The 21301-nt window shown below is 41.5% G+C and overlaps 1 protein-coding gene across 1 annotated transcript in view; it reads left to right on the top strand.

Moving 5' to 3' along the window:
- Positions 1-21301, top strand: part of thsd7ab (thrombospondin, type I, domain containing 7Ab) — a 181181-nt gene that overhangs the window by 121487 nt on the left and 38393 nt on the right. The window contains exons 11-15 of the mRNA XM_071470376.1: positions 7272-7387; positions 8499-8634; positions 9109-9212; positions 12171-12365; positions 13588-13854. Of these exons, the coding sequence (XP_071326477.1) occupies positions 7272-7387; positions 8499-8634; positions 9109-9212; positions 12171-12365; positions 13588-13854 (818 nt within the window). The remainder of the gene's footprint in view (positions 1-7271; positions 7388-8498; positions 8635-9108; positions 9213-12170; positions 12366-13587; positions 13855-21301) is intronic.

Here is a 21301-nt window from a genome sequence, read left to right as displayed (position 1 = left end):
GTCAGCAGAATCAAAACCCATCTGGATGAGGCTGATGCTCACTATGTTTGCACCTTGCATTCAGCTTGTTAATCAGCAACCTTAAAAAAACTCCAAAAAGGCCAAGTCATCTGTTCTTAACTTGAAAAAAAAAGATACAGACTAAACATGTATGTGAAGGGAAATGGTCTAAAAATGCCAAACTGCTTTTGTAAACATGAGCAGAAGCTGATGGTATGTATGGTATCTAAAGGGCAGACAAATACACCTTCATTATCGGCAGTTTTTATTTGCAATATATTTTTATTGAAAATCAGTAACAGCAAGTACAGAGCAGTTCCACCCTCAGAGGATTCCTGTCTTCGTGTAAACATCAAGGTCCTAAATATGAATCGACAAACACTGAAGATGAAGAATTGGCCTCTCATAATTGCTTTGTACTATATGCCAGAAGTACTGACCTGGGATAATACACAAAAGACTACGGTGACAATTAGTCGATTCACTGATTGACAGAAAAATTAGTCAGCCTCGATTCTGTCGTCAGTTAAGCCAAAAAATGTTCTAATTTAGCACCTCAAATATAAGGATGCACCACCCTCCTTCTCCCATATGATAATAAGCTGAATATGTTTTGGTCGTGGACTGTAGGGCGGACAGAACAAGCAACCTGCAAACGACTTGATGAGCATTTTTCAATACTTTCTGACATTTTCATAAGGAGCACAAAGCCTGGAGAAACATCAGCAGATATACTTAACAAAAGTTTAATAAGTCATATCAGGCAGTGTTCTTCTTTCAAAAGATATTCCTTCATTTGGTGTTTTGATGATGGCAGTGGAGATCGCCGTCTAACTTGTTGCTTCAAAGATTCCCAGAGGTGTTCAGCTGGGCTGAGGTCTCATAGATCATAGTGTATGATTTATTATTTTCATCACACCATCCACTGATCCCTGGTGCCCTGTATGAAAGCATCTGAATTCATTATGTTCCTCCACTCATTTATTCAGGTTTTTCTTTCACTTTGTCATCTGTCCATAGTTGTGTAAAGCTTATGGTCCTTCTTTCACGAAAGTGTTTGATACCTTGTATTTACCCAGTAGATTTGACAGACCTTAATGACACATGTCTCAGGCTGCAAGATTAAACAAACCTAAAAAATAAAGAAAGAAACAGGTCTGGTCTCTTGGCCATCTGTTGCTTAGAGGCAGTATTTCCTCTCCTGCACTGAGAAGTGACTTCTTGTGATGGTGTTTTTTGTTTTTTTCTCTGCCCTGCATGTCTTCATCCAACTGGCAGGTATTCTTGATCAGTGCACCCATGGGATCCCAACAGAACAAACAAACATGGCCGCCTGCACCCTGCATATGCAGATGTGCCCTGTCTCATTCACAGATGGATCTGAGCTGTCTTCCTCCTGCAGCCTCAGGCAGTGAACCTCACAGAGTGCATGTCACACTCACACACACGCACACACTCACACACACACACGCTCATAAACACTTGACTGTCAGCGCCCAATAGAAACCGCAGACACAACAGAGAGAAATATGTCAGTGCCTCAGGGTTGGGCTGCTATCATCCTATCGAGAAAGCTGTTGTGGTGTGAGGAAAAAACAACAACGTCTGCTTATTGATTCTGACAGTCTGTGTGCTGAATGGTACCAAATGTGTGTTTGTGTAATCACATTGATGCTGTGGAATCTATGAAAAAGGAGACTGAATGATTCATGGTTATGATGTTCGACAGGAGCTGTATTAAGCCCAGTCAATCATCTCCCCGCCGTGTCGTCTAATGGAGGCTGTGTTCACTCCTTGTTTTTGACTATGATAGATACAGTAGCTGAGGGGCCCTGAGACGGAGGCCAAAGACACCACTGAAAGGGTCCTTGAAGAACTGCAACTGTTTTATGCTAAATTAAACAAATGATGTTATTGTTTTGTAGTCCGTAATTTTAATAATGAAATTAATTAGGCCTTATCTTTTCCCACCAGACTTTCGTTCCTGTTTGTGCGTGCACTCTCTTAAAACTACTGACAGTTCTTTGCTTTGAATCTCCTCTCTTCATCCCGCTCAACCATCTGCTCATTTCTTTCTTTTTTTTTTAAAAAAACAGCCTCTCGCTGAACAGATTACTCAACACGCTAATAGCAGCAAGCAAAACATAAGCATTAGCCTGGCTGCTCGTCTTAATGTCGTGCTCTGGGACAAGCTCCCAGTGCCATGTCGTGTATGTCCTTTGCTTCGCTACAATTCATGACATTTAAAGATCATTATGAGATTGTGACACTGACTGGATCCAGCGAGTCTGTTAAAACCACATGCCATTAGTGGGGAGGGGAGCTTCATTCATTTCAGTGCTGAGCATTTGCACAGTGATAAACACAGAAATGGATAATAGAAGATTGTGCAGTCAGGATAAAATACCCCAAGCTCCTTGTAAATAAACATTTTTTCTTTCTTCAAGCAAACAATAAAAACAAAGGATAAAAGAATTTAATATTACAGGCAAAAATGATAACAGGAGAAATAAAGCTGGAAACCACTGGAACAACAAAATGTATACATAATAAAAAATGCATCAATGACAATACAGTATTACTGCTAGCTTTCACACCCCCACAGACGGTCTTCCAGCCAGGCATTGTGGTTCTGGCTGGTTTTGTGTTTCTGCCAACAAACATGGCCGGTTTCTCTCGCTGAAAACTGGAATTTAATTGGATTTTAATCATCAAAATTTGGATAATACCCATCATTAGTGGGGCTACAATATAATTAGACTAAAAGGGGGAGCCTCTCTCCGTGGAGCGAAACCTGCTATGAGTCAACTCATTGCCCTGTGTGTGAAACACACAGGTAGGTTACAAAGTGGAGTGTACAGAACAAATGTAAGAGTGAATGCTGCACTCAGTGAGAATGTTACAGTAAAGGAAGAGAGAAGCATCCATCCCTATTCACCATATCTAAATGTAGGCGTCACAGAGGAAGTGATCATCCAGCCAGTCGTTTTTTACCCTAACCGATCTTTAGTTTTCTCCAGGAGTCCGTGCTGTGGAGTTTAGGAGGTTTCTCTCAGGTCAGGATACTTTATTTCCCAGATAGCTAAATGATTCTTCTGGCCCACATAAGCCTGGTTTCATCAGACCACGTCTGGCTCATATACTTCTACATCTGGGCAGTTTCCAGCTGTTATCCTCCAGTATTGACTGACAGCCGGAAGATTTTCTGTGTGCGCCAGAACAGGACCAGATGTGGAAGCAGCATCTGACAATCGTCCTATATGTGGGCCAGATCTGGGCCATGGAACCAGGGTGTATACTGGGCCAGAAGACAACAAGCTTGTGGCCCAAGTATTGGCCAGACTTATTTTTATCTATCTGGGTTGTACCCGTAGGTAAATTTGGTTTGCAGTAAAAGTCATCAATCATCAATCTATAAAGAATTTGAAAAGAAATGAAAAGGTAGATAAGGCAGTCAGTCAAATCCATCTTTAACTTTGTTTATTGTGTGTTATGAGTTATGAAATATGAGTGTAGGGGGCTGGAGAGAGAGTCTGTCACCATAACTGTACAAAAGCAAACAAAACAAAAGAACAGTTACACATAAAGGACAGTGAAACTGTCTTCAGGTGCAGTCGGGCTACAACACAGACAAACACTGTCGCTCTTTATCTTACACATATGGATAATTCAGATTCTCCAGCTCACAATATCTGAAGTTTTTGAGTTGTGGGAGAAAACTGTAGCACCCAAATGAAACCTACACAGAGAGATGGAGAGATGGAGAGAGGGAGAGAGGGAGAGAGGGGGAGAGGGAGAGAGGGGGACAGCAGCAGCAGTTGAAGGCTCATTAGTTGAAGGAACTAAAATGTTAAGGTTCAGTAAGAGATCGTTATCATGCCTGGAAAAAAAAATCAATGTTGACTGTCAGCAGAAGACAAAATGTGAACAGTGGTCTCCCAAGTCTCAGTCACACACTTTGCTTACCCAGCCCTCCGCCCTGTCTCCACCTTCACCTCTGAGAGACAACAGTAATAATTCAGTCGAATCCGGGAGAAACTTTTTTTTTCCTTGTCAGCAAAAACATAAACACAGGTTGTGTGAGGCGTTTGAACCAACAATCGATGCTGTTGTTTCTCTGTTGAAGACCAGCTCACCAGAACATAGACCGGGGGGGGAAGTACACTGAAAAGGTGAAATCTAAAACGCAGGGAACCACACTTCACAGTTCCCGAGGTTTTGTTTTGGTATTCAGGGGATGTTCTGCCTGCTTCAAAGGCAAAAGTCAAGCTGCATTTTTAAACCACAGCGTTTTAACTAAATAGGAATATAGTTTTCTTGCGCATGTCCTTTCAAGATCTCACTGGAGTCTTAGATTGTAGCTCATCCTCGGACATTTACCATTTTGGAGTAGCACAGGGAGTCTAACAAGGTCAAATGTTTAATCCCCGCTACGTCAAACAGCTCTTGGAGTCAGAGCATCTTATAGCACCAGTGCTCTGATTCCTCATTACACGAGGAGATATTTGTATGTCAGACTCAAGAACCAATTAATGAAAAATCTGACATTTGTATAAAGTATAAATAATTCCTGCTGTTTTAAAAAAACAAAAAATCTGAAATAGAGAAGTTTGAAAAGATTTTATGCTGGATATTTTAGGGATCGCTTACACACACACACACACACACACAAAAAATGTGTTTGATGTGAATGATGTTGCAGCACCTTCAGCTGTGATATCTGCTCAGTGTAATCCTTTTACCAGCCAATAAAACTTACTCAGTATCCTAATAATAACCACTTTGGTGAACTCACAGCAAAATAGTTTGAGGCTGAAATAACTGGTTTATTACTGTGAACTGAAAACCGTTAAAAATGAACTTATGACACAAAATGAAAAGCTGCATTTATTTTTCTTCGATAAGTTTGTTTCTCGAACCTGCAGCTTTGATATCAGCCTCCTGGTTATTGGATTTCTAACATAATAAACTGCCTTTCTCTTTGTTCTGTATAAACTTTGATTGTATTTAGATCCTGTAGATTTCTTTTGTGTTGTTTATTTTCATCTTCACACTGGGTTTGCCTTGATAAAGAGGTTAAAATAGGTTTCTGTACAAATTGATAAATCCTGGTTAGCAGTCCCTCCCGCCTCAGTTCACAGGTTTTCACCAGCCTTGCATTTTGTTGAAGTGTCCTTGAGTGAGGAACCTGTGCATTTACTTCTTTACAGATGTGAGCATCAGCTGGATGCAGACAATGTAAAGGTATCCTCCCCCTGCTGCATTCAGCAGCTGCTGTTTTTTTTTTTTTTTTCCTGGGGACCATTCACTTGTATGAAGACACCAGAGGATTTGTTCCGCTCGAGAGGGATTTAGCTCTGTCTATTGGTATTAAAAATAAATCTCTCCTTGTGTCACTGTTACGTTATTACATTTTGCCTGTGAGGCTCCCTATCGCTTCGCCTGATAACACCATGCTAACGAGTATGGAAGGCCCAGAGGAGAACGCTCATTCTTAGCAACATTAAACGTGACCCAGATGATCTTCGTGTCATCCATAGATGAGGAAACAGAACGGCAACATCCAGCTGCGAAAACGGGGACGCAGCGTTGCAGGGATCATATTACAAGATGTCTTCCAGCAGGTCTATCTCGACCTATTTATCGTGGTCCAGTAGTATGCACAGGGGACCGTAGGTGCTTAAATGACTGCAGATTAACCATAACCCTTGTTCGAAAAACCTTGGCTTGACCCTGTATTCTGTGCCATCAAAAGGATTATCACTTACTGACAACAGAACCCAGTTAAAACAAGGGAGTTTCTATCCTGGGGCTGTAGTCTGCTACATTTAGCCTGGAGGACCTCTGTGTGTTACAGCGTCCTCAGCAGAGAGTAATTAATGTAAAGCATCCTCTTATAGAACTGCCTGTAGTGTCTGCAGTGGTCTGCTGGGGGATATGACCATCTATTCTTTCTATCTGCTGTCAGCCAGATGGCATTCATCAGTCATAAACTGGATGTGATTACGAAGGTTTTCCTCAGTTTTTATTGCCCTAGATTGTGCCTGAAATAATTACATTCTGCATTCAAGCAATACCCAGACGGCTGGTGTGCCAAACCTCTACACAGATGTTTATTAAAGCTTGAATGAATGGTTTATATTTCTAGCAGTCAACATTTTAAATGTCAATTGAGTCCTCACTATGAGAAAGTCACTGGGGATTGGGTACGGTGGCCCTGAGAGCTCAACACACTGCAACTTAAAAACACAAACAAATTCAGAAACATCTTCATTTTGACAAAACATTTGCTGCAATAATCATAACATAACCAAATACACAAACATATAATATAGAATATCAATAACAATATAAATTAATATATGATACATTTATTATAATAGATCCATTTCAGTGTGTCCCAGTTGGGGCACAATTGAGTGAAAATACCTATATTTTGTTTAAAGCTGCATCTGACAAACTGACAAAAATCCCATTAACATACTGACCTTCAGTAACCAGAAATCACAACAGCATAAAGGACTGTAAAAAAAAACAAAACATATCACACGCTTTTACTAGATAAGTTGATTACAGTAAAACATTGTACCAACAGATACCAAAATGCAAGAGACAAAATTTCTTGATCTGAGACAGTAGCAGTTTCTATATTGTAGTGACCGCACACTCAGCCCATAAAAATATACTGTATGTTCAATGATCTTTACCTATGAAAAAGTGCCTTTTCATAATTTTATATTATCAGTGTTAATAAAAGGTCCATGATGGTATATTTATATGGGCTCAGTGTGCAGTGAAACATCATCTTGCAGTTGCGAACAAAGCTTTTTTTCTCCTGTCAAATTGCTGCCTTCTGTGAGAGCTCAATAGAAACGTGCCCAGAAGACACATTTGGGATTTCATTTGGATATACAGAGTGAATTTACTGGCTCTCCCTGCTACAGCTTGAAAATGAGCAGAAATTCTGGTTCTACAATTCTGAGGCCAAAGAGCAGCTGAGGTGGAACCAGTGCTCTTGTTAAGCAGTCAGTGATTTGAGTCTAATATTTACCTAAAGTGGTTTTTACCATGGATTAGATTCAGTCATAATAACAGTATTTTCTGGAGGTTGAGTGTCTTCAAGAAATCCACTGAGCAAGACTCTTCAATATAATTCTTTTTTTTTTTGGCCTCAGACCTTTCACTGTTGTGTTCTGGTGAATGTGTAGTCCAGCATGAGCCCCCAGCAGTGTGACCCTACAGCCCCTGCTGTGTGTGTTTTTGTTCCCTAGGTGTCCTGACGGCCCTCGCCCCAGCACTGTGCGACCATGTCAGCTGCCCTGCAAGAAGGACTGTATCGTGACCCCATTCAGCGACTGGACACCATGTCCTGTTACCTGCGACGCAGGTACAGTGGAAAAGAAAAATCAATCACCTGCAGGGATGAGATGACCCAGCTGATGTGGAGTAATACAGCCTCATACTGACCACAGGAAATGTTTTTTTGATTAGTTTCATGTTGTTTTCATGTTTTCAGTCTGTCTTTGGTTGTTTCTTATTACTTAATTTAATGTATATGGTAAAGGTTTCTGATGCTCACAGGATTTGGTATCATTGCTTTAGGTCACAATAGTGAACTATAATATGATTATCAAATAATGTACTGCTATGACTCTATCCCAGACTAGAGGTAGACACAGAAGCGAGTTTTAATTTAATGTAGAAAAACTACAGATGTGGGACAGAGCCAGGCACATTAACTACCACACAAACACATGCACTCACATCTCGTTACACATAATTAGTTTGACAGGTTGGCATGTAAAACAATCTTTGGGCTGACCTCCTTTAGTGCACCTGGCGAGCCGCCTCGCCCATGGCTACAAGTGTCAGCAAGTGTGTGGCGTTGTTGTAGTTTTCGTGCTGTGAAAAGAAAACATAATTGAGAGGAGGTCACCTTTGTCAGGCAGCCGTCGCCCAAGCTGTTACACACTGGCAAATACATTACATTGATTTACAACTGAGAATCATTATTATCCATATTTTTATGACCTCTTCATCTGACACGCCGACATAAATCTCTTCACTCAGAGCGTGCTGCACCAGCGACTGTGCATTTTAATGCGATGCTGTTGATATCTTCACCTTGTGCAGAGAATTAGACACCACCCACATACAAAGGTTTAAAGCTGGGTTCAGGAGCACCCAGAGGCTCATTTCATCTTAATGAACTACTCGAGGGCATCTCCTCACATGTAAATACCATAAATTCAATCTGAGTCAATTCCAAGCTCTAATGGGATTTTTCTACATCATCGTTGCTGGCTTGATATCCTAAGTAATCAGACGTGCATGTTGTCTACGATGGCTGTCAATTAGATTTGGCAGTAGTGGTCTCCAAGCCCATTCTTCAAGGACTATTAACTGAGCAGCCTAGCTTATCATTTTGACATTTTTCTCATCACTTTCCCATGCAGACATTTCTTATTTTAATTCAAGAATTGTCTGTGTCTGTGCAGCTGGTAATGCTGTGAAGAGAAAGCAATCAAGGAAACGTCTTATCATCCAGCTGCCATCCAACGGGGGACAGGACTGTCCAGAGGTGCTGGAGGAGGAGAGGGACTGCGAGGTGCCCGCCGTCTGTCCAGGTTTCAGGTAAAGGCACTGGAGTAATCCCATAATACTAATGTCAGATTAAAGTTTCTCCCAATTTTGGCAAATTGATGTAAATGGGTTGAGAAATTCTGAAGACTTTAAGGTTCATAGTGTAGCTGTTTGAGACCTCTTATCTCACATGATTCAAAGCAGGTGCAGAGCGGTCGACAGCATCACCAGGTGTCGACAGCAGAATGATCCACTGTTAGATGTGACTTTGTGACATGAGCATTATACTTGTATAAACATATTCGTAGCTCAGGATGAAGCTATGAATATGTATGGGATTATATACAGGTATAACAGGTGCCACGCCACTTTTCAATGTCATGATTGTATTTGAAGGTTACTGAGTAATGTCAGGTAAAATACTAAAGTAATACCTGAATAAATGTGAGCTTCACTGATCAAAGTTAACTTTTCTCTGACTGACTAAAAAAAGGGGATGCTGTGTCCTGTCCTGATTCGTTCCAGGTGGAAAACCCACAAATGGAGGAAGTGCCAGCTGGTCCCGTGGTTTCTCAGACAGGACAGTCCCGGTGCTCAGGAGACCTGTGGTCAAGGACTTCAGACAAGAGGTAAAGAAACCAATATCTTCATCTTCCATTTGTCTCTGCGTCCTCTGTGAACCAGTTCCTCACCCCGAGGCAGCAGATGGATGTGCCAAGGTTTAGAGAAAAGGCCAATTTACTTAGAGCACACATCAAATCCTTCCACTTACAAAAAACTACATAAACTGTGGCTGACACCCCTAAAAACATCACCAGGAGTTTTTTTTTTGGTTATATTTTTATTTCATTCTTATTTTTTGTAATCCTCCTAAGTGTGGAAGGAAATGTGTTCACTACTCAAAACGGTGCCTCTTGAGACTCGTTTGACAGTTTGGTTTGTTTCACTGCTGGTTTTTTTCACCTCAGGCTCTTGTCATGCAATTTTAATCGAATGTCTCTTGCAGAAACTTGGAAGAAGACACTGCACCTTTCCTATAGCATACAGCAGCTCAACCTCTTGTTCATATGGGCTCCACACATAAGTGACAAGTGCTTTTAAGGAGTTGTGGTTCTCCCTCTTTAAAAGCAAATTTCCTCTTGCCTGTTTTTTTTTTATTTTTTATAGAGGATGGATGAACCATGTCGTCCTGGGAGGCTTTCAGAAAAATCCAATTTCAGGGGGTCACGCAGAATGATCAATTTCATTACGTTACAGCTCCTATAGAAGGCCGTTATTAGTGCTTATATTTCACTTTCTTCTTCGCTAACTTACATTAATGGACAGAATAATCTGTCTATTCATGAAAATGCTTCAAGGTCCACTTTAGGCCTGTTCAAGGCGGGAATGTCACACATATATTCTGTATAAATGGTAGGAACACGGAGTGGGGGGGGCCTTCTTAATGGGGGATCTATGTATAAAAGGGGCTCCACTCAACGCACTATTCCAGACTATTCCAGATCAGCTTTTCACTGATTTGATACCATGTGGCACCTGATGTCCAGGCCCTCCTGCACTTGTTTTCACACCTCTGACACTTGTAAATGGCAGAAATCATTTTGTCATTGACTTAAACCAAATGAGACACACTGTCTTTTCTGCTCTGTGTTTTCTGGTAGTGTGCTGTGTTGCTTACCTGGACAGAGGTTTCCTTAAAGGAGAAAAACACTGTAGTGGCACTATTAAGCACACAGAACAACTGGGAGCATCTGCTTTTCTCCCTCTCTCTCTTGCACATACAGACACACGCTCACACACTCTCACACAAGATAAGACCTTACCTCACACACCATCAGACGGAGGCTTTCCAAACCAACAGCACCGCCCACGGGGGTTAAGCAAAAAAATGTGCTTAGGGATTGATTTTTCTATGAAGGTACAGCCCTGCACAACGTCAGCATCAGAGGAAAATGAAATACTGCAGCAACACAAGTAATACCCTTAATTGATAGAACAAAGACTGGGATGATGCAAGCCAAGACGAACTGACTCTTGGGCTTCAAAACAAATGCATTTGTGTCTGTTGTGCTCATAATTGTTATTTCGCCCTCATGAGATCTAATGTGAAGAGCGCGGTTCTGATCTATTTTTCATTAACTCCTTCGTTCCCCTCTTTAAATCTATATTTGATGTTATGTAGCTCACTAGAGGGGGAAGAAGTGTTAGGGTCTACATAAAGTGGCACTACACTTATTTTACATATCAAAGTAATTTTATTAGTCACAGGGAGCCTTAGGAAGCCTGAGAAACAGATGTATTGTGTCTTTTGAGGCTCTGAAGAAGCTTCATCTTCATCTGAGAAAAGGGCTCAAGTCATCACTTGATTTATGGTGGGGCAATACTAAATTACTAGTGTCCCATAAAGGTCCCAGTATAGTAAGTATAAGGTAGATGTTTATAGGTATACATCTAGTATAGTATAAAGTAGATGTCCATGTGTTTTTTGATTATAAAGCAGGTCTAGGTTCTATATTAATACTGTAAAAGTATCAAAGCCTCAGTCCACAGAGAAATGCACACAGCCTGTATTCAGACACTGAGCCTTAAAATGAGCCATCAGGACTTCTGTAACTTTGTGATGTCACAACAAAGCAGTCACCGCTCTCAGCCATGCCTCAAATCCAGCCCACCTGGACCCACCATCCAACCTTGCAGGATTTGGTTTCTCTCTGAAAATTTGTTTTCCTGAAATCTGCTATATTTTTATTCAAATACTCAGAGAACAGTCAGCCATTCAGATGAGGGGTTCAGAGCCTCTCCACTGATTGGTTCATGGACCTGTTGTCACTAGAGCTCCAAAGAGAAGCTGAGAGAGGAGATGTAAAACCACACTGAGATGATTTTTGATTCTTAAAACCAAATTTGGGGGAAAAGGGCTTATTTGCTTTCTTTCCAAGAGTTAGATTAGAAGATTGATATTACCGTACTTTCATATCCGTTTATAAAAAACAAGATTAGGCTAAGCCTATCTTAAAGACTGCAGGTAAGGGAAAGGTGCAAAGGTGCCAAAATCCACCTACCAGCACCTCTAAAGCTCAATAATTAACATGTCATATCTTACTATTCCTGCTTTCATAGAGCGACATGTGCTAGACTATTAAATTAGTCAGCGCTGGACCTTCTGACCTTAGCTAACCGGCTGCTGACTTTAACTTAATACCATATTTATCAGATAGATGTGAGAGGGGCCTTGATCTTCTCATCTAACTCTCAATGCGAAAGCAAATTTCTCAAAATGTCAAACTATTTTTAACGTACTAAACTGTCAAAACTGTTGAAAGGAAAAGTACATTTATGCAGAATGACTCATATTGTATTATTATTACACATACAATAGATGAAGTAAAGTACAAGTACCGCAAAGCTGTATTTGCGGTGTGTCTGGACCTCATTTCCTCCTTTATTGCCATACATCTTTGTCTTTGCACTTTTCAGTATGTGCTCTGACTATCCATCAGTCTGCTGAAACAATCAGCATTAAACTATGTAATGGCCTACACGTTCTAATGGAGCCTTTTTGACACGACTTCCTCTAATTCTTCCAGCTGTGTCCTGTCGCCAGCTGGACGGGACACAGGCCGACATCAGCGAGTGTCTGAAATTCGCCAAGGCCATGCCTGCGATCACTCAGAGCTGTCAGCTCCCCTGCCAGGATGACTGCCAGCTGACCAACTGGTCCAAGTTCTCGTCCTGCACAGCTGACTGCGTAGGGGTCCGCACCAGAAAGAGGGCATTGATAGGTGAGAACAGAGAGTGGCACAGTGCGCACAATGGGCTGTTGATGTGAACCCTTTTCAGACAAGCTTATTTGCACTGTAGTTTAAGTGTTGATGAGGCACAAGGCAGTTCGGGGGTTATGTTGGTGGGCAGCACTCCAAGTGAAACACAAGGTCATAAATCTGTTCACGTAGTTCTTGCTAGCTAAATGCTCCAGTGGGATTAAGGCAACAAATGTGAAATGACTCCTCAGCCTTTGATATCCATCAGTGTCCCCCCAGAGAGTTGTACTGTGCATCACAACCATAAAAGCAAAAATGACAAGTGCTGCAATGCATTAATGCACCTCCACAAGAGGTTCCTGGAGGTTAAAATGTCAACTTTAAACAGTGAGAAAGTGGATTTGAATGGATTTTGTTTTCCCATGATGTGAATGTTGAGTATCTTTTGACCCATTCGCCTAAGTATAAAGGAGCAGAGGTCATGTAAGGTATATTTAGACTCTTTGAAGAGGTTTTATGGTTTATATCAGAAAGAAGAGAGCAAGGATTTTGTAGTTTTATCCAGAATCCTGCAGCTACATTTGCCAAAAGTTATCAGCGCAATGTTAGATGTTGCCCCATCCTTCAGACCCTTTTCTAGTGAAAAAATGAGTCCTTTTATTAATCTTAGTAATCTTAGCTCAATCCAAAACAATACCAAGATAACACAAAGTCAGAGGAGCAAAACACACACTCCTCTGCTGCCTCTTGATCACTGTGACATTTACAGGCATACTGTAACACACTACACAGCAGTATGGAGCCTCATCCATGCAGGATAAATTTGTCAGACCTTAGCTGGAATGATTTAATACAAAAAACCAGAAGACAAGAAAACCAGTTTGATGGAGATTGGAACCCGCAGGTAAAGATGCCATATCTCCTTATTTATATGGGAAATTACTCCTAATGATAAACTGCCACAAGAATAAAGTTCAGTCCACGATGTTTGACATGCCTAAGGATAAGAAATGTTAAGTTGTTTGAGTAAAAAATCACCCTGCTTGAAACCATTTGGAGAGCATAATATGTCCTCAAGAGTTGCTGTTGCTGTCAGTGAGTACACTGCACAAAAGAAGGCCATGAAAGGAGCCTCAGCACATCAGGATGAGACTGAGGGAGACACAAACCCACTGACACCAGTAAACAAGTGGAGTCACCTCTCTAAAGGCAATTTGGCTCTCTGTTCCTCTCCACTGCTTAGGGAGGAGCAAGAAGAAAGACAAGTGCAAGAACACGCAAATGTATCCTCTGAGTGAGACCCAGTACTGTCCCTGTGACAAATACAATGCCCAGCCGGTGGGGAACTGGTCAGACTGCATCCTGCCTGAGGGAGGCAGAGTGGAGAGCATCCTGGGAATGAAGGTCCAGGGGGACATCAAGGAGTGTGGACAGGGCTACCGCTATCAGGCCATGGTGTGTTACGACCAGGACAACAGGCTGGTGGAGACCTCGCGCTGCAACAGTCATGGTGAGTTCATGTGCATGTTTGTGTGTTTGTCACTGCAGAGGTTGTTTTTATGTGTTCAGGTTTTGACAGATTTCCCTTTGAGCTGCCACTGCAGTACCATGGAGCTAAATGGATTTTTGTTTGTGGGGCTCACACCTTGGTATAGGTATAAATCGTTGCTTAAAAATGGAGTTTAACACCCTCCATACAATTTACAGATGACTCCTAAACACCTCACATGCAAGCTATCAGTAGACACTGCGATTTACAGATGTTCCCTAATTGCCTCACATGCAGGCAATGGGTAGACACTAGCTACAGCACATAGCATCAGGGGCCCTTAGGGGGGTCTTGGGGCAACAATAGTGGATTGTATAGTGTCTTTATGAGGGGTTTAAGGAGGTTTATAGTTATCATTGCAAAATGTGCCAATATGAGGGGCCATCAGGGCCTTTTCCCCTTGGGAGCCCCAAGCATTTGGCTTGTTTGCCTGTCCTGATGGTGAATCTCTGAGCAAAGCCATGCCTTCTGACACCCCTCCTCTCCTCCGCCCCACTTAGGTTGATTTTCAAATGTGTGCAGGAGGTGGAGACAGACTGAAAGACAGTTTTTCATAAGTCATTAAAAAGTTGCTGTGATTAGTTTTTCATTGGATCACTTTCGAAACTGTGTGTGGAAAGAGATTTTGCTGTGGTATTAACCTGGACAAATAAAACAAAACTATCTGGTTGCATAAAACCAGGCCAGTCACCAAATATGCCATTTTTCATAATTTGGGTGAACTGACATTTTAAGATTGGCCCGTAAGCCCTGGTGATGGAAACAGAAATCTGCACTAAAGACAAATAGACTTCTTAGGTGTAGAACAGTATGCAGCAAAACAGATCTTTTCCCAGCCTCCAGCCTCCCGCCTTGACTTCTCAGTTTCAGGTGAGAAGTATACTGTAGCACATCGGGAAGCTGCAGATGCAAGAATAACTTTTTGTTCTGTTAAATATTCATCTGAAGTGAAAGATTTTGTTTGTGCACATATGAGAGCCCCTCCCACGGAGGCTAGCGACTCATTCTGAATACCGAGTTTCACATAAGGAGGCCTTTTTCTGGCACATTCCTGTCAGAATCATTTGTCTCCACGTTGTAAGGTCTTATCTTAGATCCAAAATACTTCAAGCAAAGAATCCGGGCCCAGAAACTCGTTGTGAAATTGCTGTGAAATAGAATGCGGGAGATGTTCAAATGAAAACATCAGTGTTGTGCATATATAAACATGGTTTTAGTCTCCTTGTGTGAGTCACAGATTCAGATATGCGTCAGTTAATCTGAGTGTGGGTGTGACAAGAGCACATTGTAAAGACAGGGTTGTGTGCGTTTGTGTGCGTTTGTCAGCTTCTGTGTATTTTTACACCTATGTGAATGTTTGTGAGTGCATGTGTGTGTGCACCCATGCATTCATCTTCAAGCATCATTGAGCTTAGAAAAAAAAAAATTGTTCCTTGAGGTGCACAGAAAAACAAAAACACATTCATGAGGGGTTGGCGTTAGTACATGTGAATCTCAAAGATACTAAAGCTCTTTTTATCCCCACCATTCAGTCGCTCTTCCCCCGTTCGCTCTACCACTCCCTCCATCATTTTCGGCTCCATTCTTTCCATTGCAGCCATCATCACTTTTAATCTCGATCAAGGAGGAGACATGGTCCTTCTACGACTCTGACTCTGCTGCTGGCACAATGCTCTCGGCAATGATGTCGATCAGGCAAACTGTGCCACTGTTATCTCTGTATTCCACAGACATCAACAGAAAAACGGAGATTCTCATTAAAAGTGCACACTGATCCAAGCTTTGTGGCACTGCTCACTTCTCAGATTGCCTCCTTCCTCTATGAGAGGGAGTGAATATTATAAGGGGAGATAACACTGAATGTTCTTGAGTGCCATTCTGAGTTAACACATTTGCAGCAAGAAACTATTTTAGGATCGTGAACTTCAGAGAATAATACATTAAGAAGGATTTTTTTAAAAAGTGTGTATTATGTATTTTAACCATCTAAATGATCAAAGTTAAGCTTGAGTGATGTAATAATCTGCAGCACAAACATCCGAATGACAAATTCCTGATTCTATTAGTTCCCAGAAGTGACTGCAGTCAGCCACTAGAAGATTTAGTTCATGTGTTGAGAAGTTGAATATAATCAAGGCAAAGTCACAACTGAGACCAGTCAAGAATCAAGACCAATCAACAGACGGTTCAAGGCAGTGACTGAAAATGTGTTGGTCTGCCAATATAATATGAGTCTAAACTGACACAGTTTCCACCATTCATGGTTTTTGTTTTCAAAAATATCAAATGAAGAATGTGGTTTAATGACATCTCCGCCCAGATGTATGAATGTTTAACACTTAACTTTACTCAGCAAAATAATGTAACTACCATTAAAACAATATTATCGAAATTGCAATATGGCCAAGTGCATTATCCAAATGGTTGGAGCTGCAGTTTTTTGATAAAAGTAAAACGTGTCACAGCATACCATTATATAAATGAAGCATTGTTTTGTTACAGAGATGCCCTGCCCAAAAGGGGGAACTACTTAACAATAAAAATGTAACTACTGAACAAAAACATAAATACTCAACAAAACATTGTAACTGCTCAACAAATGAATGGAACTACTTAATAAAGCTACAGTATGTAACTGCTTAACAAAATGTTACTACACAACAAACATTGCATCATGCCAAAGGCCACAGTACAGTCAGGAAAGTCCCCTGGGAGTCCCTTACTCTGTCCTATATATATATGACATTACTCATATATGTCTTGTATTAATGCCTGCAAGCGAGCCATAATGGCTTGACCTTTTCCTTGACTTAAGTCAGCCTCATCTCAGCAGGATGTGGTGAAGGGGGAGGGAAAGCGGTCACTGTGTGAAGCTGTAAAGGCTAAAACTTCAAGCCAAAGATGTTGCTGAGGACCTTGTGAACTTGAGCAGAACTGCAGGCAACAGATGTGTCAGTACGTGATGTTTGTAATAACAAGAGAAAGACACTGAGAGCCTGTGCCCTATAATGGAGTTTATTCTGCTTTGAGTATTAACACATGTTCACAGCGTGTTCTCAGTGTTTGAGGGCTGAGGTCGGTGTCTGATAAGGTTAGTCATGTACATGAAAGGCTCCCTCTGTCCTTTAGTGACTCTATCTCCTTCCTCTGTGCTCCAGCCTGAGCATAGAGGCAGCACAGTTATTTTCAGAGCTCCCAGGGAATAGGCTGCCCCATTGCAATGGAGATGATTGTGCAGGGGGAGTAATAGGTCAAAATCAGGAAGTAATGTTGGATTCCTGGAGTCAAAAGGTTCACGTAAAGCTTCACTGGCCAAGCACCCGTCGAGTGGATGAAACTTTCAGTCCAAATTCTGGCTGGATGTACAATCAGGATATCATCAGGGTGCACCTAGGGGCCCAGCATCCTAGTGGGTCCTCAGAAGTACAAAAAGAGAGCAAAGAAATATTTGGAGAAGTCACATTATTAACTGCTGTGGGTATAAACGTCAGTCCAGCAGTGTATAACCACCTGTGCGTTTCCACTGGTACACTGTATATAAAGACATTCTCTTGTGATTGGTTTAAACATGTGTAATAATTCTACACAGGCATTTTGCTCTCTGTAGCACCACACACATCAATGTTTTACAGGTTGTGAAGCCAAGACAAAAATGTGGGTTAAATGAAAAATGCACAGTAGTGTAATAACCTGCAGTGCCTCACGTTGTCCCATGCAGTTCTTAAACCAGCCGTGCCTGAAGCAATCACACTTTTACTTTCTTACTCGTCAAAGCAACCTCTACAAAATTTGAAGAAATTGAAAAATATGAGTTTGGAAAGTTTCTGGGAGGAATGCCACGGATTCCAAGAAGTTATGGTGCTTCAGGGAATTTAGCAAATGGATCCCTGTGCAAGTGATCAATCTTGTGCACTTTTTTGTATTTGCCACATTAAGTGGTTGTCTTCTTTTTCTGCATCAGTTTATCCCCTTCAAGTTTAAACGTTGTGCCAACATGCTAGAGATGCCAGTGGGTTCCTGCATGTGCCAAGAGAAAATAAGGAATGAAAGACAAACGCAGTGTTGTTACCATGTAACTGATAGTGGTGTCATACCAATCAAGTTAAAATGTGATCTGTTTAAACAAGGTAGCCTACACCCAATTACTTTAATATGATGTTTGCAAAATAGTGTTGTAAGCAAAATGTTGATTGATCTTGGTTGTTAGTGTAAAACTTGTTTACTTCTAGAGGCGTCTCGGCACATATCCCACTTGTCACTGGGAGGTTGTAGAATTGGCTGGGCAGTGAAATTGTTAAGATTTCAGGTGAAGCGGGGCAGCAGTCAGGGAAGCTTTCTACAGCAGTGACAACTGCTTTGGGAGGTGCAGCGGGAGCTTGTGCCAGGTTGCAACTTGACTTCTAATGGCAACAGGGGTGATCTCCTACCTGGACTCAGCCCAAAAACCTCCCTGAGAGCTTGGCAAGACACCTAACAAGTTTATATCAGTTGAACTACAAGTGGACTGCAGGATGTGGTGCTGCCGCATTTGCACTGTGTGAACTTTTGGGTCTTAGAGTGGGCGGTCAAAGGTGATGAAGCCTATTTCAGAGCTTATGCTGAACTCAGCAAGGTGTTGATGTAGAGATGTTGATCTGGACATATGGGGCACCAGAGTGTGAGGAGGTCAGGCAGAAGTGTGTGTGTGTGTGTGTGTGTGTGTGTGTGTGCGTGTGTGCGTGTGTGTGCGTGTGTGTGCATCTGTCACTGTCACTGCATATTTCGTTGGTGCCAAAGTGCTGCCAGGACTCCAGTCTTGACTGGATTAAGCAGACGTTTTATTTTCTAATCATATTAGCTTGCAATGCATCTTACCGCTCAGCTCTCGGCCTGTGGAGTGGGCGACAGGATCACCCTTCAACTGTCCTCTTCAGCTCAGCCCAGTTGAAACCCCTATGTTTAAGCTCCAGCCATCCATCTTGCTAAACTGGCTTTGAGCAAGATGCTACCACCTATGGGAGCAGTCGACCACAGATGAAAGAGGGTAACAGAAAAGAAAAAAATGAAAGGACACGTAGGAGCGTGAGTGTGTGTTAAGAAAATGCAGGTTTTTTTGGTTTTGGTCACCAGATTGAGAGGGTTAGTCTCATGCATACATTGTCGTCAGTGACAAACAACTACCGTCCTAAGCAATGCTCTGGCTGGGTTCACACCAACACTCGCACTACATCATAAAAGCCACCTATAATAATGTGTGTGGCTGGAGAAGAATGGTAAACATCCAGCTGTCAGTTTCAGTTTGCTTTTTTATAAAATGTTCCAGCTTTGGTAAAACAAACCCTAGCTTTTTCTCTTGGGCTTCACACTCACTTCCTTATTATGGGCCCAAAGGCATTACTCCACATACTGAACTGAGGGCTGAAACTGAAAGGAAGAGAAACACTGACAATACATCACCACCCCAACGATTTTAGTCAGAGCACATCAGGAGACTCTGTCTACACAAATCTAGATTAAATCATCCAGAAAAAATGTCAAAAGTAAATGTCACATTCTGGATGGATTATGTCACGACATAAATGGCTTAGTTTTCTTAAGTCATCGAGGATAAAGTTATTGTCTGTCCAGAGCTGTAAGATCCTGTCAGTGTTGTGCAAGTTCACACGTAACAAGAGCAAAGCTGAAAGTTCAGTTCACAAAGGTTAAAATGAATAAGTTCATGTTCACAGTTCACACTTTTGAATTTGTACTAAGTTCACAGTCCAAAAAAATGAACTAGTTTACGTTCATTTCTTCAGTGTTTTTCAGTAGAAGCTCTTCCTACTCATCCATCCCAGCCTCAAATTATTGCAACTTCTCAAACTACATGAATTACTGTATATAACTACACTGTCACAGACAGAGATCATTTTTAAAAGATAAGAAAAACCAACGTGAGTATATGTTTTATGTGTCTATGCTGTGAGTTTGACTCAGTTGGAGGAACTCTGCAGCTGTTGGAACATAGTTTGACCCTTTCTTAATGATTTCTTGTGATCATCATTCACTCACAGATATTTCAAAAGACTGTTTGGGTTCTTAAACTTGATGTGTCGTTTCAGATTCGTTACTGATGTGGCTGATTATTCAGACCTGGCGGTGAGATTTTCTCCGTCAGTATCTGCACTGATTTGTTCAAGGTCTTTCAAATGTTCATACGAACTGACTTCAGCAGGACCAGTCGCTGTGCTGTTGGTGTTGCCAGCACTAGACACCATAACAGACACAAGTTTTTATTTAGTTCATCGTTCACCAAAAAACAAGCATGTACACTGAGCGGCACAACACTGGACACTGTGCCATTGCATTGTTAGCTGGTGTGAAATGTGTTGGCATCTGATGAGCCTTAAAACATGTGGATTTGTTACTTTGTAGATAGTATTCGATCTTCTCTTAGCACCTCCTGCAACACAACCGCATCAACACAGCTGCACGGGTTATTTTTCTATTTTATTGCAGCGCTATTTTGGGTCTGAACATGACACGGCTTTGAGAGTGAATGAATTCACACAGTGAATTCTGCACAAAGAATATGAACGACTGCCACTCTCCTCTCTAGTTATCCTCCATTTGCTCCAGCAGAGCTCTCAGTGGCCAGCACTGGATATGTGTTGTTGTACCTGGCAGCTCAGTATGTCAGAGTGAAGCATGATGGTGCTACACAGGAACATATGTGCTCAGCAAGACTTTTCCCAGGTTAAATAAAGTGAGAAAAATACTCTGTAAGGTTTGAGTAGCCGATGTGGGATTCCTCTAAAATCGTAGGAAGTGTGTTTACAGCAAACCCGTCAGTCAGTTTAGCAACACACATCTCTCAGTATAAAGCAAAGCAGTGTAAAAGAGCCCACATCAGAAAGAGGAGGCATTTAGGCAGCCCCCTATTCACCTCATCGAATTTCTTAATCAAAGGATTAACTCATTTACAGGCCGGTGCTGTTACAGCCCAAAAATGAATCGGGTTCTGATCTCTCTCTATCTCTCTTACTTTCTCTCTGAGTAAGTGAAAACATATGTGGAAAAATGTTGTAATGCACAAAGCCAAAGATTCAGAAGAATAATCTCTTTCAACACATTTGACCTGTGTACTGGCAAAAACAAAGGAAATCACAGCCAAGAGATGGGAAAACAAAAAAAACAGAGGAACAAGCAGAGTGAGATGGTTAAATCCACCCTATCTGACTGTGCCATGACCCTGTGAGCTGGGGAAAATAGATTCAAATAATGAAGCTTGTTGCCAGACTTAACCACTGCCTTGCTAGATTTTTGGACTTTTATATAACAGACCGTAAAATTTGGCCTTTGAGTTGTTGTTTGCCCTGTTTTCATTCCACTGGGCTGAAAATCAATAAGAGCATTTAGATTAGTTTGTGAACTATCTGTAAATAGTTTG

Source organism: Trachinotus anak, unplaced genomic scaffold (assembly GCF_046630095.1).
Source record: "Trachinotus anak isolate AG129_WGS33_773 ecotype Australia unplaced genomic scaffold, CSIRO_AGI_Tana_v1 ptg000032l, whole genome shotgun sequence".
Lineage (NCBI taxonomy): Eukaryota > Metazoa > Chordata > Actinopteri > Carangiformes > Carangidae > Trachinotus > Trachinotus anak.
Note: the sequence above shows the minus strand (reverse complement) of the source record. Positions and strands in the feature narration are given on the sequence as shown.